The 24,895-nt window shown below is 37.9% G+C and overlaps 1 protein-coding gene across 9 annotated transcripts in view; it reads right to left on the minus strand.

Moving 5' to 3' along the window:
- Positions 1–24,895, minus strand: part of HERC4 (HECT and RLD domain containing E3 ubiquitin protein ligase 4) — a 143,418-nt gene that overhangs the window by 55,907 nt on the left and 62,616 nt on the right. For 7 of the 9 annotated variants that reach the window (XM_021072873.1, XM_021072876.1, XM_021072872.1 and 4 more), the window contains 6 exons: positions 22,011–22,087; positions 21,624–21,748; positions 18,843–18,902; positions 18,593–18,704; positions 17,903–18,092; positions 16,181–16,353 (listed from right to left, as the gene is read on the minus strand). In XM_021072873.1, the coding sequence (XP_020928532.1) occupies positions 16,181–16,353; positions 17,903–18,092; positions 18,593–18,704; positions 18,843–18,902; positions 21,624–21,748; positions 22,011–22,087 (737 nt within the window). The remainder of the gene's footprint in view (positions 1–16,180; positions 16,354–17,902; positions 18,093–18,592; positions 18,705–18,842; positions 18,903–21,623; positions 21,749–22,010; positions 22,088–24,895) is intronic. The other 2 variants (XR_002338528.1, XR_002338529.1) reach the window with 1 other exon arrangement.

Consider the following 24,895-nt stretch of genomic DNA (forward strand, 5'->3'; position numbering starts at 1 on the left):
CATGAAGTCATAACAATCCCAAATAACAGTCCTTTAAAATACAAGGAAAGAGGAGTTCCCGTCGTGGCGCAACGGAAATGAATCCGACTAGGAGCCATGAGGGTGCAGGTTCAATCTCTGGCCTCACTCAGTGGGTTAAGGACCTGGCATTACCTCGAGCTATAGTGTAGGTCACAGACGTGGCTTGGATCTGATGTTGCTGTGGCTGGCAGCTGTAGCTCCGACTGGATCCCTAGCCTGGGAGCCTCCATATGCCATGGATGAGGCACTAAAAAGCCAAAAGGAAAAAAAAAAAAAAATTACAAACTTTCAGTTACAAAATAAATGTATCACAGATAAGAAAATGTACAGTGGAGGGAACACAGTCAATAATTATGTAATATCTTTGTATGGTGAGAAATGACAACTAGTCTTATCATGTACACTTCGAATGTACAGAAATATCGAATCATTGTATTTTGTACCAGGAACCAATGTAATGTCATAGGTCAATCATACTTCAAAAACAAACATATTTGAGTTCCCTGGGGTCCTAGTGGTTAAGGACTCAGAGTTGTCACAGCTGTGGCTTGGGTTCAATCCCTGGTCCAGGAATTTCATATGCCACAGGCAAAGACAAAAAAAATCCCCCCAAAAACAAAAAAACCTGAAAAACAACCCTTCCCCCAACACCAAACAGACACACGACAGAAAATGAGATCAAATTTGTGGTTACCAAAGGTAGGAAGTAGGAGAAGAGGAAACTGGATGAAGGTAGACAAAAGGTAGACACTTCCAATTATAAAATAAATAAGAACTAGGGATGTAACATGCAACATGATAAATGTAGTTAACCCTGCTGTATGTTATGTATCAAAGTCAAGACAGTAAATCCTAAGAGTTCTCATCACAAGGAAGAAAATTTTTTTCTGTTTCTTTAATGTTCTATCTATATGGGATAATGGATGTTTACTAAACTTACTGTGGTAATCATTTCATAATGCATGTGAGTCAAATCATTATGCTGTATACCTTAAACTTATACAGAGCGGTATATCAACTGTATCTCAATGAAACTGAAGAAGAAAATAGAACATTCCACCCAATAACTGTACATGGAATGTTCACTAACATATATCATAGCCTGGACCATAAAACAAACTTTAATAAATATATTTAAAAGAATCCAAAGTATACAAAGCATGTTCTTCGATCTCAACAGAATTAAACTAACAGTAACAAAAAGATATTTGGAAAATCCTAGAAAACTGGCAATTAAACCAAACACTTGTAAATTATCTCAAACTTTCCTTGTATCTATCAGAGAGCTATAATGTAATAATTAAGTAGCCTGAACAGCTATTTTCAAAAAGAAACAGGATGTCAGAATGGGTCACCATGGCAGAACAAGAGGATACAAGCAGTGAAGGAAAAAAAACAGTAAAAATTTTAAGAAAATGCTTAAGCCCGAATATGTGATAACTTGAAAGTATAAAACCCCTGGGAGCCACAGTCAGTTTCTTACTGATACACTCTGGCCACAGACCTTTAACTGGCACCACCCATGAGAATGACTGGAAACAGGGCAGGAGACCAAGAGCTTCTCTCAGGGGTGTAAGGCACTGGCTGCCACTCTAAGAAAGGAACAAGGCCTGCCACCCTGCTGAGACTGTTCTCTCATATAAAGAGACTAAGAGCTTGAGGGGAAGGGGAAGCAATTTCCATGCCTTCTTTTTGGAGGGGAAAAGCCTTCAATTTCTGGGAAGAAGGGGGACAAGAACAGTCCTAAGGACAGAATCTTCTATTAGTAGGACTGAAGGGGTGGGGGCAGAAACTGAGAAAATTCCACACCTGAGGCCCTGGCACACATCTATCTACCTAAGACCACCATTATACCACCACATTATACCCCTCTCCTCTATCATTTTTTGTTGTTGTTGGCCACACCTGGTGTATGTAGAAGTTCCTGGGCCAGGGATTGAACCCACACCATAGCAGTGACCCAAGCCACTGCAGTGACCATGCTGGATATTTAATCTGCCACCACAAGAGAAGTCCTCTACCAATTCTGAAAGCATTGAATAATAAGCAACACCAGTTCTTGATTAAGGAGGGGCAAGAGTGAGGAGTGAAACCCCTCTATGGAGCAGGCATGAAGAATGGAGCACACACACCGAGAAAAAAATTTTTGACATTTTATCTTCACCCTAAACATCTGGCAACAAAGAGGACTGTGAGGTCTCTGATGTAATGAAGGTAACTACAGCAAACTAAAAGCTAAATCCGTTTAACTCCAGATGAGATTGGGTTAAATTCCTATATTACAAACCACAGTAGATGTGTACAAATTTACAGAATTCAAATCTATTTACTCCAGCTTCTACTATTTTAGAGACAATAAAAATTCTAAGACCTGGAGTTCCAATCGTGGCACAGTGGTTAACGAATCTGACTAAGAACCACGAGGTTGCGGGTTCGATCTCTGGCCTTGCTCAGTGGGTTAAGGATCTGGCGTTGCCGTGAGCTGTGGTGTGGGTCGCAGACGCGGCTCAGATCCCGTGTTGCTGTGGCTCTGGTGTAGGCTAGCAGTACAGCTCCAATTTGACCCCTAGCCTGGGAACCTCCATATGCTGTGGGAGCAGCCCAAGAAATAGCAAAAAAAAAAGAAAAAAAGAAAGAAAGAAAAAGAAAAAATTCTAAGACCTATCAGAAGGCAAGTAAGTAAATAAAAAAGACTACAGAGTCAGAGATGACCCAGATGTTGGAGTGAGAAAGAGGGGCTTTAGGAAGATATTTTGAACATAATGAAAATAAAAACATAGCACATCAAAATCTGTGGAATGCTGGTAAAGCAGAGAGAACACTGACGGAAATGTATAGCATTAAATGATCATGTTAGAATAAAAGAACTAAAATCAATGAACTGGAATTCCTGTTGTGGCACAGTGCAAACGAATCCGACTAGTATCCAAGAGGATGCAGGTTTGATCCAAGGCCTTACTCAGCGGATCAGGGATCTGGTGTTGCCGTGAGCTGTGGTGCAGGTCGCAGGCACCGTTTGAATTCGGTGTTGCTGTGGACTTCCATATGCCATGGGTGCAGCCCTAAAAAGACAAAAAAAAAGAAAAAAAAAAAAAAAAAAGAGAGAGAGAGTATAATATATGATTCCTATTTCTTTTTCTTTTTTTTGTCTTTTTAGGGCCACAGCTGTAGCACATGGAGGTTCCCAGGCTAGGGGTTGAATAAGAGCTCCAGCTGCCGGCCTATGCCACAGCCACAGCAATGCAGGATCTGAGCCATGTCTGCAACCTACACCACAGCTCACAGCAACGCCGGATCCCTAACCCACTAAGTGAGGCCAGGGTTTGAACCCACAACCTCATGGTTCCTACTTGGAATCATTTCCACTGCACCATGACAGGAACTCTTGTTTCCCATTTCTTATCTTTCCTCCTCCTACTGACTTTGTCCTTAATATGATGATCATTTTCTGGATTCTTAAAGCAGAGGCTTTATTAGATTACTGACTTTATTTTATTTTTGCTTTTTCCAGGCTGCACTCGCAGCATATGGAAGTTCCCAGGCTAGGGGTCGAATTGGAGCTGCAGCTGCTGGTCTACACCACAGCCAAAGCCACAATTCGGGATCTGAGCCGCATCTGCAACCTACACCTCAGCTCGCTGCAACGCCAGATCTTTAACCTATTGAGCAAGGCAAGGGATTGAACCTGCATCCTCATTACTAGTTGGGTTCGTTAACCACTGAGCCATGATGGGAACACCTATACTAACTTTTTAAAAGTTAGTATTAAAATTTCAAAAGTCCCAAAATAAAATTACAGGCCAAGATGTCTTTGATGGTGAATTTTTTCCTTCTTTCTTTTTTTGGCCACCCCACAACATATGCAGTTCCTGGGCCACGGATCAGATCTGAGCCGCAGTTGCAAGCTATACTGCAGCTGTGGCAACACCGGACCCTTAACCCATTGTGTCAGGCAGGGGATCAAACTTGCATCCCATTGCTCCAGGGGCACCGATCCCTTCTGCCAAGGTGGGAGGAACTCTATCAATATTTAAGGAAGAAATAATACCAATCTTAAGCAAACTCAGAAAACAGAGAAAGAGGAATTATTTCTTTTTTCTATTTGGCTGCACTTGTGGCATGTGGAAGTTCCCAGGCCAGGGATCGAATCCACGCCACAGTAGCGACCTAGGCCAGTACAGTGACAACACCAGATCCTTAACCCAGTGCACCACAAGAGAACTTCTTCTTTTTTTTTTGTCTTTTTAGGGCAGTACTATATGGAAGTTCCCAGGCTAGGGGTCAAATCGGAGCTGCAGCTCTTGGCCTACACCACAACCACAACAATGCCAGATCAGAGCCATGTCTGCAACCTACACCACAGCTCACGGCAATGATCTTTAACGCACTGAGTGGGGCCAGGGACTGAACCTAAGCCCTCATGGATACCAGTCAGGTTCTTACTGTTGAGCCACAACAGGAGCTTCTCTCTCTTTTTTTTTTGAGGGTTAATTTCTTTTTTATATTTTTAGGGCTACACTCACAGCATATGGAGGTTCCTAGGCTAGGGGTCGAACCAGAAGCTGTAGTTGCAGGCCTACTCCACAGCAAAACCAGATCCAAGTTGCATCTGTGATCTACACCAGGTCACTGCAACACTGGATTCTTAACCCACTGAGCAAGATCAGGAATCAAACCTGCATCCTCATGGATACTAATCAGATTAGTTTCCGCTGAGCCATGACGGGAACTCTGAGGGGTCATTTCTTAATTCATTTTATGAAGCTTGAATAACCCTCGTACTGAAAGATGATGAGAAATAAAATTTATCAGATCAACATCCCTCATAAACACTTTTATAAAATCCTCAACAAAATATTACCAAGTTAAATCAAACAATATATATAAAATGCCCACTGCAGAGTTCATCCTAGGAATGCCAAGACTGGCATAAAATTCAAATATGAATTTCACATTTCAGAAAAAAAATTTATTCATCTCAATATATGCAGAAAAAAATCATCTAACAAAATTCAACACACCTTCATAATAAACACTTTCATCAAACCTGGTAATCGAAGGGAAATTCTTCAAACAGATAAAGCCCACCTTAAAAAAATACAAAAGCAAAAACAAAAAAACTCTACATCTAACATCGCAATTATGGGTAAAACATTAAATGCTTTCTTTTTAAGATTAAGAACTAGACAAGAACATCCAGTGCAACTATTTTGAGGTATCACTTCATATCAGTCAAAATGGCCATTATCAAAGTCTACAAACAACAAATGCTAGAGAGGGTATGCAGAAAAGGGAATCCTCCTACACTGTTTGTGGGAATGTAATTGGTACAACCACTATGGAGAACAGTATGTAGGTTCCTCAAACAACTGAAAACAGAACTACCATATGATCTAGCAATCTACTCCTGGGCATACATCTGAAGAAATAATGCGAAAAGATACCTGCACCCCAAAGTTCACTGCAGCACTATTCACAATAGCTAAGACATGGAAGCAAACTAAATGTTCATCCACAGGGGAACAGAAGAAGATGATGGTATATATGTGGTATATATGCAATGGAATACTATTCAGCCATCAAGAAGAATGAAATAATGCTATTTGGAGCAACACAGATGGACCTAGAGTTTATCATACTGAGTGAAGTCAGATGGAGAAAGACAAATATATATCATTTATATGCAAAATCTAATAAAAAATAATACAAAAGAACTCATTTAAAAATCAGAAACAAAGTCACGGATTTCAAAATGAGTCTTATGGTTACCATAGGTGAAACCATTGGGAGAAGGATGAATTGAGAAGGTGGGAATGACATAGATAACACTACTGTATAAAACTGATGATTAAAGAGAAACTACACAGGAAAATCTACTCAATAGTTTGTAATAACCTACATGTGAAAAAAAAAATGGGATATAGTTTTTTATGTGTGACTGATCACCTTGCTGTACACCTGAAATACAATATTTTAAGTCAACTATACTCCAATAAAATTAAATTTTAAAAAAGGTTTACATAAAAGTCAAGTTTGAAAAAATAGTTTATAGGAGAGATGGAATTAAGATGGCAGAATAGAAGGACTGGAGCACAACTTCTCTCATAAAAACAACAAAATTACAACCAAATGGAGAGTAATCTTCAACCAAATGGACCGGAAACTTTCAAAAAGATATCCTACTCCAGAAGACAAAGAAGAGGCCACATCAAGAGGTACAAGGGGCGATTACACAATATAAGCAACCCCATACCTCCTGGGTGGGAAGCCCCACAGAATGGAAAGTAACTGGTTCACAGAGACTCACCTACAGGAGTGAGAGTTCTGAGCCCCACATCAAAGCCCCACCCGTGGGGATCTGGCATTGGGAGAAAGAGCCCCCGGAGCATCTGGCATTGAAGGCCAGTGGGGCTTGGGCACAGGAGCTCCACAGGACTGGGGGAAATGGAGACCCTATTCTTAAAAGGTCCACACAGACTTTCGCATGCACTGGGTCCCAGGGCAAAGCAAAGTCTCCATAGGAATCTGGGTCAGATCTGACTGCAGTTCTTGAAGGACCTCCTAGGAAAACAGGGGATGAATGTGGCTTGTTGTCGGGGAAGGAAGCAAAGCTCTTGGGAATACTCATAAGTGGGTTTCTCTGGAGGTGGCCATTTTGGGAAAATCCAGCCCCACCCAGCAGCGCTGAGAAGCCCAAGGCCAAACAACAATCCAGGTGGGATGACAGCCCCGCCCATCAGTAAACAAGCTGCCTAAAGACCCCCTCAGGTACATAGCTGCCTCTAATCTCACCCAGAGACAAAGCTCCCCACCCACCTGAGGGAATAGGAATCAGCTCCACCTACCAGTGGGCAGGCATCAGTCCCTCCCATCAGGAAGCCTACAGCAAGCCCCGCCCCCCCATACCAAATGCAGCCACAAGGGGTGCAGACGCCACAAGTAAGAGAGGCTACAACTCTATCATCCGTAAAAAGGTCAGCACACCAAAAACCTATAAAAATGAAAAGACACAGAATTATAACTCAGATAAAGGAAGAAGAAAAAACCTCAGAAAAACAGCTAAGTGATCAGGAGATTCTCAGCCTCCAGGAAAAAGACTTTAGACTGTTGATGCTGAAGATGATTCAAGACAATGGGAATAAACTGGAGGCAAAGATAGATAATTTATAGGAAACACTGGGCGAAGAAATACAAGACATAAAACTTAACCAAGAAGAGATGCAAAACACAATAACTGAAATAAAAAATTCATTAGAAGCAGCCAACAGCAGAATACAGGAGGCAGAAGAATGAAATAAGCGAACTGGAGGACAGATTATTGGAAATCATGGATGGGAACAGAAAAGAGAAAAAAAATCAAAAAGAAATGAGGAGAGTCTCAGAGAACTCTGGGACAACATTAAATGCACCAACATCCATATCACAGAGATGCCAGAAGGAGACAAGAGAAAGGGACAGAAAAAATATTCAAAGAGATAATAGCCAAAAACTTCCCTCACATGGGAAAGGAACCACTCACTCAAATCCAGGAAGCACTATGAGTACCATATAAAATAAACCCAAGGAGGAACACCCCAAGACACACATTAGCCAAAATGACCAAAATTAAAGACAGAGAAAATAGTGAAAGCAGTTAGGGGAAAAAAAAACAAATAACATACAAGGGAATCCCAAAAAGGTTATCAGATTTTTCAGCAGAAACTCTGCAGGCCAGAAGGGAGTGGCATAATATACTTAACGTGATGAAAGGAAAAAACCTCCAACCAAGATTACTTTACCCAGCAAGGCTCTCATTCAGATTTGAAGGAGAAATCAAAAGCTTCACAGATAAGCAAATGCTAAGAGAATTCAGCAACACCAAACCAGCCTTACAACAAATACTAAAGGAACTTCTCTAGGCAGAAAAGCAAAGGCCACAACCAGAAACAAAAATACCACAAATGACAAGGCTCACCAGTAAAGCTATATATATATGGTAAAGATACAAAATCATCCATGCACAATTATGCCACCAAAATCAGAAATCATGAGAAGAGCAGGGTACAAATGCAGGACGCTACAGCATGCACTTGCAATTAAGAGACCAACAACCTAAAACAAACTTGTATATATATATATAGATTCTTATATCAAAACTTCAGGGCAACCGCAAAATCTACAATTGATACACAAACTAACAAGAAAAATCAACTCAATTACAATACTAAAGATAGTCATCAAAGCACAAGAGGAGAGAATAGAGAAGAAGGGAAGAAAAAAGAGCAACAAAAACAAATCCAAAAAAGCTAATAAAATGGCAATGAGAATATACATACCAATAATTACCTTCAATGTTAATGGACTAAATGTCTCAACCAAAAGACACAGACTGGCTAAATGGATACAAAAACAAGACCCACATATATGCTGTCTTCAAGAGACCCACTTCACTTCTAGGGACACATACAAATTGCAACCGAGAGGATGGAAGAAAATGCTCCATGCAAAAGGGAATCAAAAGAAAGCTAGGGGAATTCCGGTCGTGGCTCAGTGGTTAACAAATCCGACTAGGAACCATGAGGTTGGGGGTTTGATCCCTGGCCTTGCTCAGTGGGTTAAGGATCTGGCGTTGCTATGAGTTGTGGTGTAGGTTGCAGACGCAGCTCAGATTCCGCGTTGCTGTGACTCTGGCGTAGGCCAGCAGCTACAGCTCCGATTCGACCCCTAGCCCGGGAACCTCCATATGCCGTGGGAGTGGCCCAAGAAATGGCAAAAAGACAAAAACAAAAAACAAAAAAAACCTCAAAAAATGAAAGAAAGCTGGAGTAGCAATACTCATATCAGACAATAGACTTAAAAATGAAGAATATTTTAAGGGACAAGGACGGTCACTACATAATGATCAAAGGATCAATCCAGGAAGAAGACAGAACAATTTTAAATATCTACGCACCCAACATAGGCTCACCACAATATATAAGGCAACTGCTAAACAACCTTAAAAGGACAAACTGACAATAACACATTAATAGTGGGGGACTTTAACACCCCACTTACAACAATGGACAGATCATCCAGATAGAAAATCAATTAAGGAAACACAGGCCGTGAATGAAGCATTTGACCAGATGGACTTAATAGATATTTATAGGACATTCCATCCAAAAGCAAAAGAATACACATTCTTCTCAAGTGCACATGGAATATTCTCTAAGATTGATCACATCCTGGGCTACAAATCAAGCCTCGGTAACTTTAAGAAAATTGAAATCATATCAAGCATCTTTTCTGACCACAATGCTATACAACTGGAAATCAACAACAAGAAAAAAACTGCAAGAAACACAAACATGTGGAGACTAAACAACATGCTGCAACAACCAATGGATCACTGAAGAACTCAAAGAGGAAATTAAAAAGTACCTAGAAGCAAATGACAACACTCCAAAACCTATGGGACGCAGAAAAAGCCATTCTAAGAGGAAAGTTTATAGCAATACAAGCCTACCTCATGAAACAAGAAAAAGCTCAAATAAACAACCTAACTTTACATCTAAAGCAGCTCGAGAGAGAAGAACAGACAAGACCTAAAGTTAGTAGAAGGAAAGAAATCATAAAGATCAGAGCAGAAATCAATGAAATAGAAACAAGGAAAACCATAGAAAAGATCAATGAAACGAAAAGCTGGTTCTTTGAAAAGATCAACAAAATTGATAAACCCCTAGCCAGACTTACCAAGCAAAAAAGAGAGAGGACTCAAATCAATAAAATTAGAAATGAAAAAGGAGAAGTAACAACGGACACCACAGAAATACAAAGGATCATAAGAGACTACTATATGCAACTATATGCCAATAAAAAGGAAAACCTAGAAGAAATGGACAAATTCTTAGAAAGTACAACCTTCCAAGACTAAACCAAGATGAAATAGAAAAGATGAATGGACCCATCACAAGAACTGAAACTGAAACTGTCATTAAAAAACTTCCAACAAACAAAAGTCCAGGACCAGATGGCTTCACAGGCGAATTCTATCAAACATTTAGAGAAGAGCTAACACCTCTCCTTCTGAAACTATTTCAAAAAATTGCAGAGGAAGGGATACTCCCAAACTCATTCTACGAGGCCACCATCATCCTGATACCAAAACCAGACGAAGATACCACAAAAAAAGAAAACTACAGGCCTATTTCACTGAGGAACATCGATGCAAAAATCCTCAACAAAATACCTGCAAACCTCATCCAACAATACATTAAAAGGATTGTACATCATGATCAAGTGGGATTTATCCCAGGGATGCAAGGGTTCTTCAATATCCGCAAATTCATCAGTGTGATACACCACATTAACAAACTGAAGAATAAAAACCATATGATCCTCTCAATAGACGCGGAAAAAGCCTTTGACAAAATCCAAAACCCATTTCTGATAAAAATCCTTCAGAAAGTGAGCACACAGGGAACCTACCTCAACATGATAAAGGCCATATATGACAAACCCACAGCGAACATCATTCTCAATGGTGAAAAGCTGAAAGATTTCCCGCTGAGATCTGGAACAAGACAAGGAGGTCCGCTCTCGCCACTACTCTTCAACATAGTTTTGGAAGTCCTAGCCACGGCAATTAGAGAAGTAAAAGAAATAAAAGGAATCCAAATTGGAAAGGAAGAAGTAAAACTATCACTATTTGCAGATGACATACTATACCTAGAGAATCCTAAAGACGCTAACAGAAAACTGTTAGAGCTCATCCATGAATTTGGCAAAGTCTCAGGATACAAAATTAATACACAGAAATCAACGGCATTTCTACATATCAACAATGAAAGATCAGAAAGAGAAATTAGGGAAGCAATCCCATTTACCATCACATCCAAAAAAATAAAATACCTAGGAGTAAACCTACCTAAAGAGACAAAAAACCTGTACTCTGAAAACCACAAGACACTGATGAAAGAAATTAAAGACGACACAAATATGGAAAGATATACCATGCTCTTGGATTGGAAGAGTTAATATTATCAAAATGACTATACTACCCAAAGCAATATACAGATTCAATGCAATCCCTATCAAATTACCAAAGACATTTTTCACAGAACTCGAACAAAATATTTCAAAGTTTGTTTGGATGCACAAAAGACCAGAATAGCCAAAGACATTCCGAAAAAGAAAAATGGAGCTGGAGGAATCAGGCTCCCCGACTTCAGACTATACTACAAAGCAACAGTCATCACAACCTATGGTACTGGCACAAAGACAGAAATATAGATCAGTGGAACAGGATAGAAAGCCCAGAATTAAACCTATGCACCTACAGTCAACTAACCTATGATAAAGGAGGCAAGAATATACAATGGAGAAAAGACAGCCTGTTCAACAAATGGTGCTGGGAAAACTTGACAGCCACATGGAAAAGAATGAAAGTAGAACACTCCCTATCACTATGCACAAAAATAAACTCCAAATGGCTTAAAGACCTAGATATAAGATTAGAGACTATAAAACTCTTAGAGGAAAACACAGGCCCAACACTCTCCAACATAAATGACAGCAACATCTTCTCAGATCTCCCTTTTGTAAAAACAAAAATAAACAAATGGGACCTAATGAAACTTAAGTTTCTGCATAGCAAAGGAAACCCTAAACTGAAACGAAAAGACAACCCACAGAATGGGAGAAAATACTTGCGAATCAGTCGACTGACAAGGGATTAATATCTAAAATTTATAAACACCTCCTACTGCTCAATACCAAAAAAACAAATAACCTCATTGAAAAATGGGCAGAAGATCTAAACAGACAATTCTCCAAAGAATACATACGGATGGCCAAAAAACACATGAAAAGATGTTCAACATCACTCATCATTAGAGAAATGCAAATCAAAACCACTATGAAGTACCACCCTACACCAGCCAGAATGGCCATCATCAAAATGTCTCCAAACAGTAAGTGCTGGAGAGGATGTGGAGAAAAAAGAACGCTATTACACCTGTTGGAGGGAATGTAAATTGGTGCAACCACTGTGGAAAACAGCATGGAGATTCCTCAGAAATCTAAACATAGAACTACCACTTGCTCTAGCAATCCCACTCCTGGGCATTTATCCAGAGAAAATCATGACTCGAAAAGACACATGTACTCCAGTGTTCACTGCAGCACTATTTTTCATAGCCAAGACATGGAAACAACCTAAATGTCCACTGACAGAGGAGGGGATCAAGAAGATGTGGTACATATACACAATGGAATATTACTCAGCCATTAAAAGGAACGAAATAATGGCAATTTTAGCAACATGGATGGACCTAGAAATTACCACGCTAAGTGAAGTCAGTCAGACAATGAGACACCAACATCAAACGCTATCACTTACATGTGGAATCTGAAAAAAAGACAGAATGAACTTCTCTGCAGAACAGATATGGACTCACAGACTTTGAAAAACTTAGGGTTTCCAAAGGAGACAGTGTGGATGTGCTGGGGGTTTGGGATGGAAGTGCTATAAAACTGGGTTGTGATGACTGTATAACTATAAATGTAATAAATTGAGTAATAAAAGAATAAAATAAACTTGTTAAAATTACCCATTTAAAAAAAATAGTTATAAAAATACATTTGTATGGAAGGTAAGACTGACGAGACAGTATTTTCTCCAGAAAGTCTTCTTTAATTCTTCTAAGACATGTGCTCTTCTATGGGTTTTCATAACACCCTTCATTTTCCTTAATCTAGCACTTACCACACTATATCATAAATGCTTAATTACTTGCATGTATACAACTGCTCTACGTTCATAATCTTAAGGGCAGGAATCACATCTTTTATCACTGTGTTTAATACCATGAAAAGCATACAGTAGGCACTCAGTAATTATTTGTAAAATGAATAAAAAAGAAACCACATGGTAGAAGTTCAGAATGACTTATCCATTCAATATTACTGCCTAAAATGTACAAAATCAAACCTATCTATGTTTGATCATAACAATTCACAGTTTAATTACAGTTTAGTATTTTGGTTTACGAACCTGAGTTCAGAGGTGGTATATGATAAGTATATATGGGTAGTATCTGTTTGGGTTGATTTATTTAAAGGTTTCTTGCAAAAAAAAAAAAAAAAACACTTAAAAATCACTGTCTCAGAAGATTGGCATGATACATAGCAAACAGACTAGTGAAACCAAGTAAGTCTTATCTTTTGGCATATCAGTATCTCTATAACGTGCTGTGTGAAAACTCAGAGAAACTACTAAATATCCCAATTACTTGCCAGCAAACTCATATATCTGGTAATGCATCCAACCCTGACAGCAAGTACCAAAGTTATCTTTCTCCTGATGCCATTTGGAACACTGGAAATGGTTTCTCATTCAAAAGCTTTCCAAAGGACATGACATAAGGGAGGAACAAGTCGTGAAATTTTCAGGAAACAGAGTCCAGTTCTCTAGTTCCTAAGCCTAGACAGGATTAGGTCAAGAAGGAAACTGTTTGCAGAAACTTTTCCTAATTCTTAACCACGGTTAGCCATGGTTAGCCGTGGAGCAGAGAGAAGGAATATATACAGTTTTAGACATAAGGGGACTTTAAAAAAAAAAAAAAAACCATCTCTGATAAGCAACTTGGGTATCCCTGAAAATGAAAATGACTCATTCCTAATAGTAATATCTATGGGTATCTATGACAGATTAGGACCAAGTAAAGTTTTCTCCAATGTAAGAGGCAAAAGAAAGGTGATTGTCTTAAGGACTCTTAGTAAGAGATGCTTAAGAAACAGATACCATTATTACCCTGCTTTTGAGTATGTAACAACTTCAAATAAGAACTCAGTTTCCTCATAACCAAATAAATTAAGTTAAAAGTAGCAGTTTCCCATCCAAATTGGTGGTGGTGGTAATAAAATCTCTGCCTTATGAATGTATAATAATTATATATATTATATAATCTAAATAATACATAAATCCTGGGAAATACCAGGCCATTATTTAATTCTTTATTTTACAGATTTCCGTATGTGATAAAGTGAAAGACTTGTTCAAAATCATACTGATAGGAAACAGCATGGACAGAGTTAACAATACAATGTTATCTGCAATTATGGAAGTATAAGCCTCTAGGTCTAGTGGCATAAAATAAAAGCAATTCCCCTTATAAACATGCTATATTACCGTATCTGCAGATACAGTAGAGACTTTGGAAATAGATTTGTATTTGTATTTCAACTCGGTTACTTGTTTATGATCTTTGATATTCAGATTAAGGGGCAAAATATAACTACAAAGAGTTTAACAAGTTAAATGAGAATATATGTGAACTGCTCACATGAATTAATGGAAGTTTCTAATCTTGGCCACTGTTAGATGATTTTTCTTTCCCTTTCAAGTAGCAATAATTTAGGTTTCTAGTTCTAGCACTGCTCCATCAAAAAAGTGTCTGGAGACAGAACCTCACAGGGTTCTTCTCAGTAGAGACTGAGGCTTCTGAGCCAGGCACATAAATTACTTGCTCAAGTTCTATCTGTAATTACGAAAAACAAAAGGTTCAATTTCCTCTTTTACTTCTTCCCTCCCTTTTACTGGTGGAAAAGACAGAGCTAAGGAAAACAAAAAATTTTAAGAGGTAATAGAGATAAGCAGGTAAGGGGGAGATGGGGAGGGGACTGAATAATTATTTGGAAATAGGGTCCTGCTGACAAATGATGGTTCACTGAAGTCAAAGAGCCCAGAGGAAAGGAAAAAAAAAATCTAATCAATCTCTTGAATCCTAGACAAAAGGCATACAGAAAAGTAGAGACCCATCCCATTGAAGACAGAAAATCTTCTTAACTTTATTACAGAATCCAGTTAAGCTTAAAATGCTCCAAGAAAGCCTTAGACCAGGAAAGGTAAATGTAAGAATGACCTGTTTCCCTAAGAAAGAAATGGCTATCATATCTTTAGTTACAGTAGGAGAAATGATCTGTTTTTCTAGAAAGCTTGGACATACTAAATACAAAAGAAAAAAAGTTAAGTAGTTGAGAAAGTAGCCAGGAACTTCATTAAAAGAATAAAAAGGAAAAAATAAATGGTCCATAAGGCTCTTTCTTACAGAGAACATCAGGACTATTTCCTTTATCCTTTATCATTTACCTTAGTACCAGGCAAGAAGAGTCTTAAAACACTCTAGAATTTGTTAAGGGGAGGAAACTAAAGATTAAAAGGTTCATATGGGTTTTTCACTCATTCTATAAGCTAGAAATACATGCTTCTCCCTTAGGTCATGTCTCCAAAAATAGCATCTTAAAAATACCAAATGGCATAACAGAGATATACCTACCAGCTGTCAGGGATGTCTCAAATTCATCTTTAATGAAACAGCTGAGATTCTACTTCTTCATATAACTTTGAATTGCTACAAGTGTAAAGAGTACTATTTCTTCCACTGGGAAGACAGGCAGGAAAGAACAATAGGCATATTAATGAATTATAGACAATCCTAATTTTAAGTTAGTCATCTGTTTCAAATGTAAAGTCCTACTTTGACTAAAGCCATTAGTACCCAATGGCAAAAAGAACATGAGTTTAAGTGCTTACAATCACGACTAGGATGCAGTCTCTCATATGATTACCTCCTATAAATAACAAAAAACATATTATTTAAACAAATCATGTTCTTCAGGAAAAAAAGATAAAGAGAATTCTTCTTCTTTTTTTTTTTAAATGGCTGTACCCTTGGCATACGGAAGTTTCCAGGTTAGGCGTCAAATCAGAGTTGCAGCTACCTGCCTATGCCACAGCCACAGCAACATACAGATCTAAGCCGTGTCTTCAACCTACACCACAGCTCATGGCAAGGGTGAGCAGGACTAGGTATCAGATGCACGTCCTCATGGATACTAGTAGGGTTTGTCATTGCTGAGCCACAACAAGAACTCCAAGAGAATTCTAATTCATTAGTATGCTATTGTTCTGCCCAAGTACAGACAAGTTATCCATAAGTACCTAACACAGTCAAATACGACTGAAACTTCAAAGTATAATTATTTTTCAAAGGAAAATTTAGGAACTTTTCTAAATTTCTATAATACAGATCTTCTACGTCAATCTAATTCTGCAATATATTCATGTTAAAATAAACATCATCAGTCTGTTAGTGGCAATGGGGAAAGAGGAAAATAAAGGAACTACTGGACATACCCTATGTAATATTTCTAAAACCTTTAATGCAGTATGAAGAAAACTGTTGAAAATTCTTCTTTCAGAAGGGGGAATGCCGATCTTGTAGAGTTTCAAAAGATGTACCACAACCTCCTTAAAAAGTTCTACAATCTTGAGGAATAGTGGAGGTTCAAGTACTGACCACCAGTTTTCTGTTATTAAAGGGTGAACACACAAATAAAATAAATTTTAAAGAGTCACAATTTTCAAAATCATAACTGACTTTTCTTCTAAAGCAGTGGCTCTTAACTCTTTGAAAATCTCAAGAAGACACAATAAAATTATTTTACGTAACATTTCTAGGGTTTATACATACCACCCCCCCCTTCAAGTTAAAAAATATGGTTCTAAAAGCTATTGAAAGCAAAAATAAAGTAAGAAAAAGGTCTACTGAATTTACATTATTGGTTTCCTAAACTATATTAAAAACTTAACCACTATACCTAATATTAAAATTAGCTATGAAAAAAATGCTTTGGAAATTAGGGTTTTAATTTTTAAACACTTTATGCAATGCCAGATCCAAGCCGCGTCTGCGACCTACACCACAGCTCACAGCAACGCTGGACCCTTAACCCACTGTGCGAGGTCAAGGATCAAACCCGCAACCTCATGGTTACTAGTGGGATTCGCTTCCACTGCGCCACCATGGGAACTCCTAATTTTTAAACACTTTAAAGTTGTATTGCTCCCACACTCAAAGATCTCAAGTTTTATCTTCCAATTTACATGAAGTTGAAATATTATGAAGCATCACCTTTAAACTGCAAAGTACTCCTGGAAATCAAATACAGAAACTACACAACGTAAAGTATACTGTGTCCGTACTTTCCTACATTCACTATCTGTAGTTATTAATTCCAGATACAACAATCTTATGCAAAAGAGAGGAAGGAATACAAAAACTTTTGGCAACAAAGAAGCAATACTCTTTTGATTCCCTGTTCACTCTTCTAACCACTGGCTAATTCCCTGAGAGTCCAGGATTCTACCCTTTGCTTGTTGCCTCCTCTGCTCAGCCTAAAACTTCTTGTACTGATTTTATTACTTCTATGTATCTCTGCTTCACATACCTAACAAATACTATTAAGGACGGAAAGTACTGGGTTAAATGGAGCAGGCAAATTATAATGGTCAGGAGATAGAGATGAAATCTATACAATTAGAAAAATAAAAGTGAGAAAAGTTTAGGCTAAAAATCCAGAGCAGACAGAGACAGAACTATAAAATCAAATGGACTGTGGTATCTCACCTACATGCAGAGAAATAAAATTAAACATCAGAAAATCAGTAAATAAGGGATGTATAAGGCAAAGGCTTAATACAGTTCAAGGGGGATTTAACACCCATGTTTGTTCAGCTTTAATTGCTCCTCCTCCTCTACTTCTTTAACAGTAAGATCACTCTGAAGGGAATTAGGAAAGGTAATGCAAAAAATAATTTCTATCTTTTCTGATACTGTCTCTGCTGTTGCGCTTGATTAAAATTTTAATATTTAACATACTCAGCCCCCCACAATTCTAACACCTAGCATCAGAAGACTAGGAAAAAAGCAACAAACTGAAAAGGAGAAATATCTCTCCCTAAGACAATGTCAAATAAGCAGAGCAGCAAAATTTCAAACAGTAGAAAGTAGGAACTTTCAAGCATTTTCATTTAAAGAGAAAAGGTTACAAAAGGAAAAAAAAATTAAAATCTTACCAAGTACTTTCAGTGGTGCCTTTTCTAGGTTCACAAGAGCTGTACCAAAGGGAATTGCTATTGTGGTGAAATTGTTGGAATCACTCATCAAGGGACATTCTGGTAGAGTAAGATAAAATCTCAATGCTTCAACATCAGGTAAGGAGCTAGTCAGTTTAGGAATAAGATTCTTTTCCAAACTAGCTGCCACCTATATTTTAACAAAAAGTAAAACCTGCTTCATTTAAAATGAATGTATATTTCAAAAAGAAAAAGAAAAAACTTAGTATACAGCAAACATGGAATGGTGGAAAAAAAAAAGAAACTCACTCACAATAAATCAATGAATGTACTTTTTGGAGCCCAATGAAAATTAGTGCCTAAGCATTGCTAAAAGAATTTTTAAAATCTTATGTACAATTCTCAATTTAAACTCTCCACATCTACAGCATATAAGGCTTTACCAGTATGGTAATGTTATTAAGGATCTGCTCTGAATATCTGGAAAGATACACAGATATCTGACAGCTAAATTATAAACACTTACCTGATTTTAATTCTTATATTAGTATTTTAAATAAAATTATACAAAGACACCATAATGATGTGAACGAAATTATAAAGTTCATTAGGCTATAAAACATATAAAGTAACATGGAATAAAAAACTCAAAACAGGCTACATAAAACATAATACAAAATAAAAACAAACCTGCTGAGATATCTGAGGATGATCAGGTTGTATAAGTTTGTGGAATAAAAGTCTAGCAGCATTCATATCAACCCCTGAAAATCTGGTGCCTGTTCTATAGTGATCATCATTGCTAGTTAAAAAATAACACAGAAAGAGAGAGAAATAAAATGTTTAAATTATTTCATTTAAATAAGCGATGTTATTACTTAATATAATGATATATATAATAAATTTGAAAGATACAGTATATCAAAGAATTATAACTTACCTAACAGCTAAAAAACTTCCATTTAGACAACCAGATGAAGAAAATGTTCCATCTATTTCACTAAAAAGAAATTTAAAAATTACAAAAGCACAAAATGAGAAATCTGATTTTTCACCTTTATTTTTATTTCATTTTATTTTATTTTTAAAGATGAAACATAGTATTTATTGAAGGAAAACAAATACCTAACAACAATATGTAATTCTTTCTGTTTTAAAAACTTTTGTTCCAGAGGGTTGAGCAGGTTCACTCACTCACCCAGTCTCTCTAGCTAAACATTTTGGGGGTTTGTCAAACAATTTCCAAATCCCAAAGGATTACTGTGGCTAAGTCATGCACAATAGGGTCATAAGGGGCGTTAATATGGTCCCTTTCCTCCTTGCCTCTTGCTACTTTCCACCCTGCTCTCCTCAGCCACACTGAGCTCTCTTGAGCCTCCCTGGTCCTCGGACAAACCACCCTCTTTGCTGTCTCAATGCCTTTGCATTTGTTGTTTTTTCCACCTGGCTCTTTGAGGGGCCAGCACTTCTCATCCTCTGGTCTGAAGGTATGTGCCAAGATGTCCTTCTTGTTCACTGAATGCAAGGTCAGCTCCCTCATCCCCACAATTATTCATCAGATCAGACCACTCTGTTCTGTTCACCTTTATTTTTAAATGAAAATTAAAATAAATACTTAAACTAATATTTAATGCTATACAGTATTCCTCTAAGCAACACTCAGAACAAATCAGAATTCCATAAAGATTGATTTAATAATTCTTTTATACATGATTTTTATTTTTTCCATTATAGCTGATTTACAATGTTGTCAATTTCTACAGTATAGCAAAGTGACCTTGTCATACGTATATATATCTACATACTTCTTCTCACATTATCCTCCATCATGTTCCATCAAAAGTGACTATGAGATCCTGTACTATACAGCAGGATCTCATTGCTTATCCACTCCAAATGTAATAGTTTGCATCTATTAACCCCAAGCTGCCAATCCATCCCACTCCCTCCCCACCTCCCTTGGCAACCACAAGTCCATTCTCCATGTCCATGACTTACTTTTCTGTGCTAAGGTTCATTTGTGCCGTATATTAGATTCCAGATACAAATGGTATCACTATTGTGAATAGTGCTGCAATGAACATGAGAGCACACGTATCTTTTTCAATGAATGCTTTTTCAATGAATACATGCCCGAGTGTGGGACTGTTGGTCATATGGTAGTTATATACTTAGTTTTGAGGTACCTCCATACTGTTTTCCATAGTGGTTGTACCAATTTACATTCCCACCAACAATGTAGGAGGATACCCTTTTTTCCACACCCTCTCTAGCATTTGTTATTTGTTGGCTTGTTAATGACAGCCATCCCGACAAGTGTGAGGTAGTACCTCACAGTAGTTTTGATTTGCGTTTCTCTAATGATTAGTGATATTGAGCATTTTTCACATCCTTGTTGGCCATCTGTATATCTTCTTTGGAGAAATGTTTATTCAGGTCTTTTGCCCATTTTTCAACTGGGTTGTTCGTTTTCTTGTTGCTGAGTTGTATAAGTTGGTTGTATATTTTAGAGACTAAGCCCTTGTGATTTGAGTCCTTTGAAACTACTTTCTCCCATTTCATAGGTGACTTTTTTTTTTTTTTTTTTTTTTTTTATGGTTTCCTTTGCTGTGCAAAAGCTTGTCAGTTTGATTAGGTCCCACTGATTTATTCTTGCTTTTATTTCTGTTGCTTTGTTAGACTGACCTAAGAAAACATTTGTATGATTGATGTCAGTGTTTTGCCTATGTTCTCTTCAAGGAGTTTGATGGTGTCTTGTCTTGTTTAAGTTTTTAAGCCATTTTATGTTTTTGGTGTGTGTTTTTAGGGCCACACGTGCAGCATATAGAGGTTCCCACACTAAGGGTCAAACTGGAGCTGTAGCTGCAGGCCTACACCATGGCTCATGGCAACACCGGATCCTTAAATCCCCCTGAGTGAGGCCAGGGATTGAACCTGTGTCCTCATGGATATTAGTCAGATTCATTTTGGCTGAACCATGACGGTAACTCCTTGTGTTTTTTCTGTTTGTTTTTTAGTCTTTAAGGCATTTTGAGTTTATTTTAATGCATGGTGTGAGGGTATGTTCCAGTTTCATTGATTTACATGCAGCTGTCCAGTTTTCCCAGTACCACTTGCTCTTAAGACTATTTTTCCCATTTTATATTCTTGCCTCTTTTGTCGAAGATTAACTGACCGTAGTTGGCTGGGTTTATTTCTGGGTTCTCTATTCTGCTACAATGATCTGTATGTCTCTTTTGGTACCAGTACCACACTGTCTTGATTAATGTAGCTTTGTAATATTGCCTGAAGTCTGGGGTAGTTATGCCTCCTGCTTGCTTGATTTTTGCTCCTCAGGATTGCTTTGGCAATTTTGGGTTTTTATGGTTCCATATACACTTTTATTTATTTTTTTTTGCTTTTTAGGGCCACACCATTGGCATACAGAAGCTCCCAGGCTAGAGGTAGAATTAGAGCTGCAGCTGCCAGCCCACACCACAGCCACAGCAACACCGGATCTGAGCTCATCTGTGACATACACACTGCAGCTTGAGGCAAAGCCAGATCCTTAACCCACTAAGCAAGGCCAGGGATCAAACCTATATCCTCATGGATACTAGTCAGGTTCTTAACCCGCTGGGCCACAATGGGAACCTAAATAAAAAATTTTTAAGTACAGGTTCCTTCACCATAGAGTTGAGAGACTGTGTTTGTCTTTGTGTAGATAAAATACTTTTCTTACTTGGCTATCTCTACAGGAAATCTTCCAGAAGGGTAGCTCAGCCATTTTTGAATGAGAGCTTCATTCACAGTCCAGATTTGTTTTGAAGGATCAGAAAACCTAAAGTCATCTGGTGGCCCACAGTTCTAAATTTTAAAACAAACAGATTAGTCAGAGGGAAGAGATATTGCATATACTTAAACTAAGACATGCTTCCACTATGTATTTGGAAGTTAACCTCTACTAAACACTTTAAATTAAAACTTATCAAATGGACTAGAAAAATTCTGTAGACTTAAGAAAAACAAAACAATTAGTTTGTAGAACATATAAAGAACATTAATATGGGTTCAAAAAAATTCTTCAAAATTATCTGAGCTAGGTAATTATTTATATGATTATCATTACCTGGGGATTAGAGTAATGTGAAAAGCTTTGATCTCCACCTGAGAAAATTCTTTTTACACAGAAATATTCTTCAGAATCTGTAATAGAAATAAAATATAAAAAAATTTAAGATTTATATGGATTTTTCAGAACATCAAGTATGCTACTGGATTTTTTTTTAATCATTTAACCTAATTAGACCTCCCAATCATGAGCTCAGTGATATAAAATCACTTAGAATGTTCTGATTGCTATGGGGTTGAGAACAACCAAGTGACAAACATTAAATTATCCCAGAAGCACAACCAGCATTTGTTAAGTTTTACAAGTCTCTCTTTTGACCTAAACATCAAAAAACAAAAAAAAGGGGCATTTTCTAGTCTAGATCTTTATTATCTCAATACATTTTAAACTGAAGATGATGTAAAAATTGGATGGAATATAAAAGACAGCTCAGACGAAAATAAAAATTAAGAATGCTAATTTTAGAGTTCCTATCGTGGCTCAGCGGAAACAAATCTGACTAGTACCCATGAGGATGCAGGTTCGATCCCTGGCCTCATTCAGCAGGATAAGGATGCAGCATTGCCGTGAGCTGTGGTGTAGTTTGCAGATGTGGCTCGGATTCCACTTTGCTGTGGCTGTGGTATAGGTTGGCGGCTACAGCTCCAATTTGACCCCTGGTCTGAGGACCTCCATATGCTGCAAGTATGGCCCTGAACTTAAAAAAAATTAAAAAAAAGAATATTAATTTTTTTAAAAAGACAAGTACATGTTAAAGCTGCTTCTTCTTCTTTTTTTTTGATTTTTAGGGCCACACCCATGGCATATGGAGGTTCCCAGGTTAGGTGTCAAATCGGAGCTACAGCTGCTGGCCTAAACCACAGTATTCAGGATCTGAGCCATGTCTGCAACCTATACCACAGCTCACAGCAACGCTGCATCCCCGACCCATTGAGCGAGGCCAGGGAATGAACCTGCATCCCCATGGATACTAGCTGGATTTGTTTCTGCTGCAGCACAATGGGAACTCCTGTTAAAGCTTCCTAAGTAATGCAAAATTCATAATGCAAAATTATTTTCTCATCAGGTCCAAAATTATAAAAATCAATAAGCAGATTTAGAAGTAAAGAAGGAACAATAAAGTTCCTTTTCAAAAAGACATCCAAAACCTTTTCCTTTTTCTTCTTTTTTATCTATTATCAAAAATACTGCTAGGCTCATATTCAGAAGTATAACACACCAAAACACCAAAGCTCCTCAGTATAACTTAAGGCTAGTTTTTTCCAATTATAATTCATTTCTGTCATCCTGCTCCTGACCCCCCTACTCTCCACTTGACTAATTTATCACCTTGTATTATTCGTAAGCACTACTGCTACAGAATTATAATTCATTTCTTTTAAATAGCTGCACCTGTGGCATACTGAAGTTCCTGGGCTAGGGACTGAATCTGAGCTGCAGCTGCAATCTATGCCACGGCCTTAACCCAGTGTGCCAGGCCAGGGATCAAACCCATGCCACTGCAGTCAGAATCTTCTTCTTTTTTTTTTTTTTTTTTTTTTTTTGTCTTTTTGCCTCTTCTAGGGCTGCTCCTGCGGCATATGGAGGTTCCCAGGCTACGGGTCAAATCAGAGCTGTAGCTGCAGGCCTATGCCAGAGCCACAGCAATGTGGGATCCGAGCGGAGTCTGCAGCCTACACCACAGCTCATGGCAATGCTGGATCCTTAACCCACTGAGCAAGGCCAGGGATCACACCCGCAACCTCATGGTTCCTAGTTGGATTCGATAACCACTGAGCCACGACGGGAACTCCTGCAGTCAGATTCTTAACCCACTGTGCAGGAACTCCCAGAATTAATTTTTAAAGAAGAGACCATATCTTAATTTCCTCAATCATTCCCTACTACCAAGCACAATGTTCAAAGAACTCAGTAAATATTTATGAATACATAATATAAAAACTTTACCTAGCTTATAAAATGCTAATAAGAGCTTCAGAACATTAATATGACTAAATTCTCCACAATAAGAAAGCTCTAAAGCCAAAACCAATTTTTTTTGGCCACACCCATGGCATGTGGAGGCTCCTGGGCCAGGGATCCAACCTGCTTCACAGCAGCGACTCAAACCACAGAAGTAACTACACTGGATCCTTACCCACTAGGTCACCAGGGAACGCCAAAATTTCTGTCTTAATGAAATAATTTCCTATGCTTTATGTTGATTTTATTGTCTTTCATTACTTAAGGAGAAAAGAAAAAGAATCACTCCTTGTTTACAAATGAGCTGAAGTTCTTTTCAATCACATTACCATTTACATCTACTTTGAAATGTTTTATTGTCATTTCAATAAAATAGGTAACCAAGTTATTTCTCAAGCATCAATGCATTTATCTTTTAATAAAGTGTTCCAAACTCCTCTCACATTTTTTTGATTTTTGTCTTCCTGTTATGGATGGAATCATGTCCCCCTAAAATTGCTCTGTCAAAGCTGTAAGTCCCAGTATTTCAAAATATGACTGTACTTGGAAATAAGGTTTTCAGAGAGGTGATTAAGATAAAATGAGGCTGTTAAGAGTGGGGCCCTAATCCATTATGCTTGCTGCCCTTATAAGAACATGAAGAAACACCTACAATGCAAATGCACAGAAAAAAAGGCCATGTGAGGACATAACAAGAAGGCAGCCATCTGCAAACCAAGGAGAGAAGCTTCAGAAGAAACCAAAGTGCTGATATCGTGACCCTGGACTTGCAGCTTTCACAACTGTGAGAAAATAAACTTCTGCTGTTTAAGCTACCCAGTCTGTGATCTTTTGTTATGGCAGCCCTAGCAAACTAATATACTTCCCCAAGTCAGATCCTAAACACAGAAAACTAAAACCTCCATAATACCTTTTGTGTA

The sequence above is a fragment of the Sus scrofa genome, chromosome 14 (assembly GCF_000003025.6).
Source record: "Sus scrofa isolate TJ Tabasco breed Duroc chromosome 14, Sscrofa11.1, whole genome shotgun sequence".
In the NCBI taxonomy this organism is placed as follows: domain Eukaryota; kingdom Metazoa; phylum Chordata; class Mammalia; order Artiodactyla; family Suidae; genus Sus; species Sus scrofa.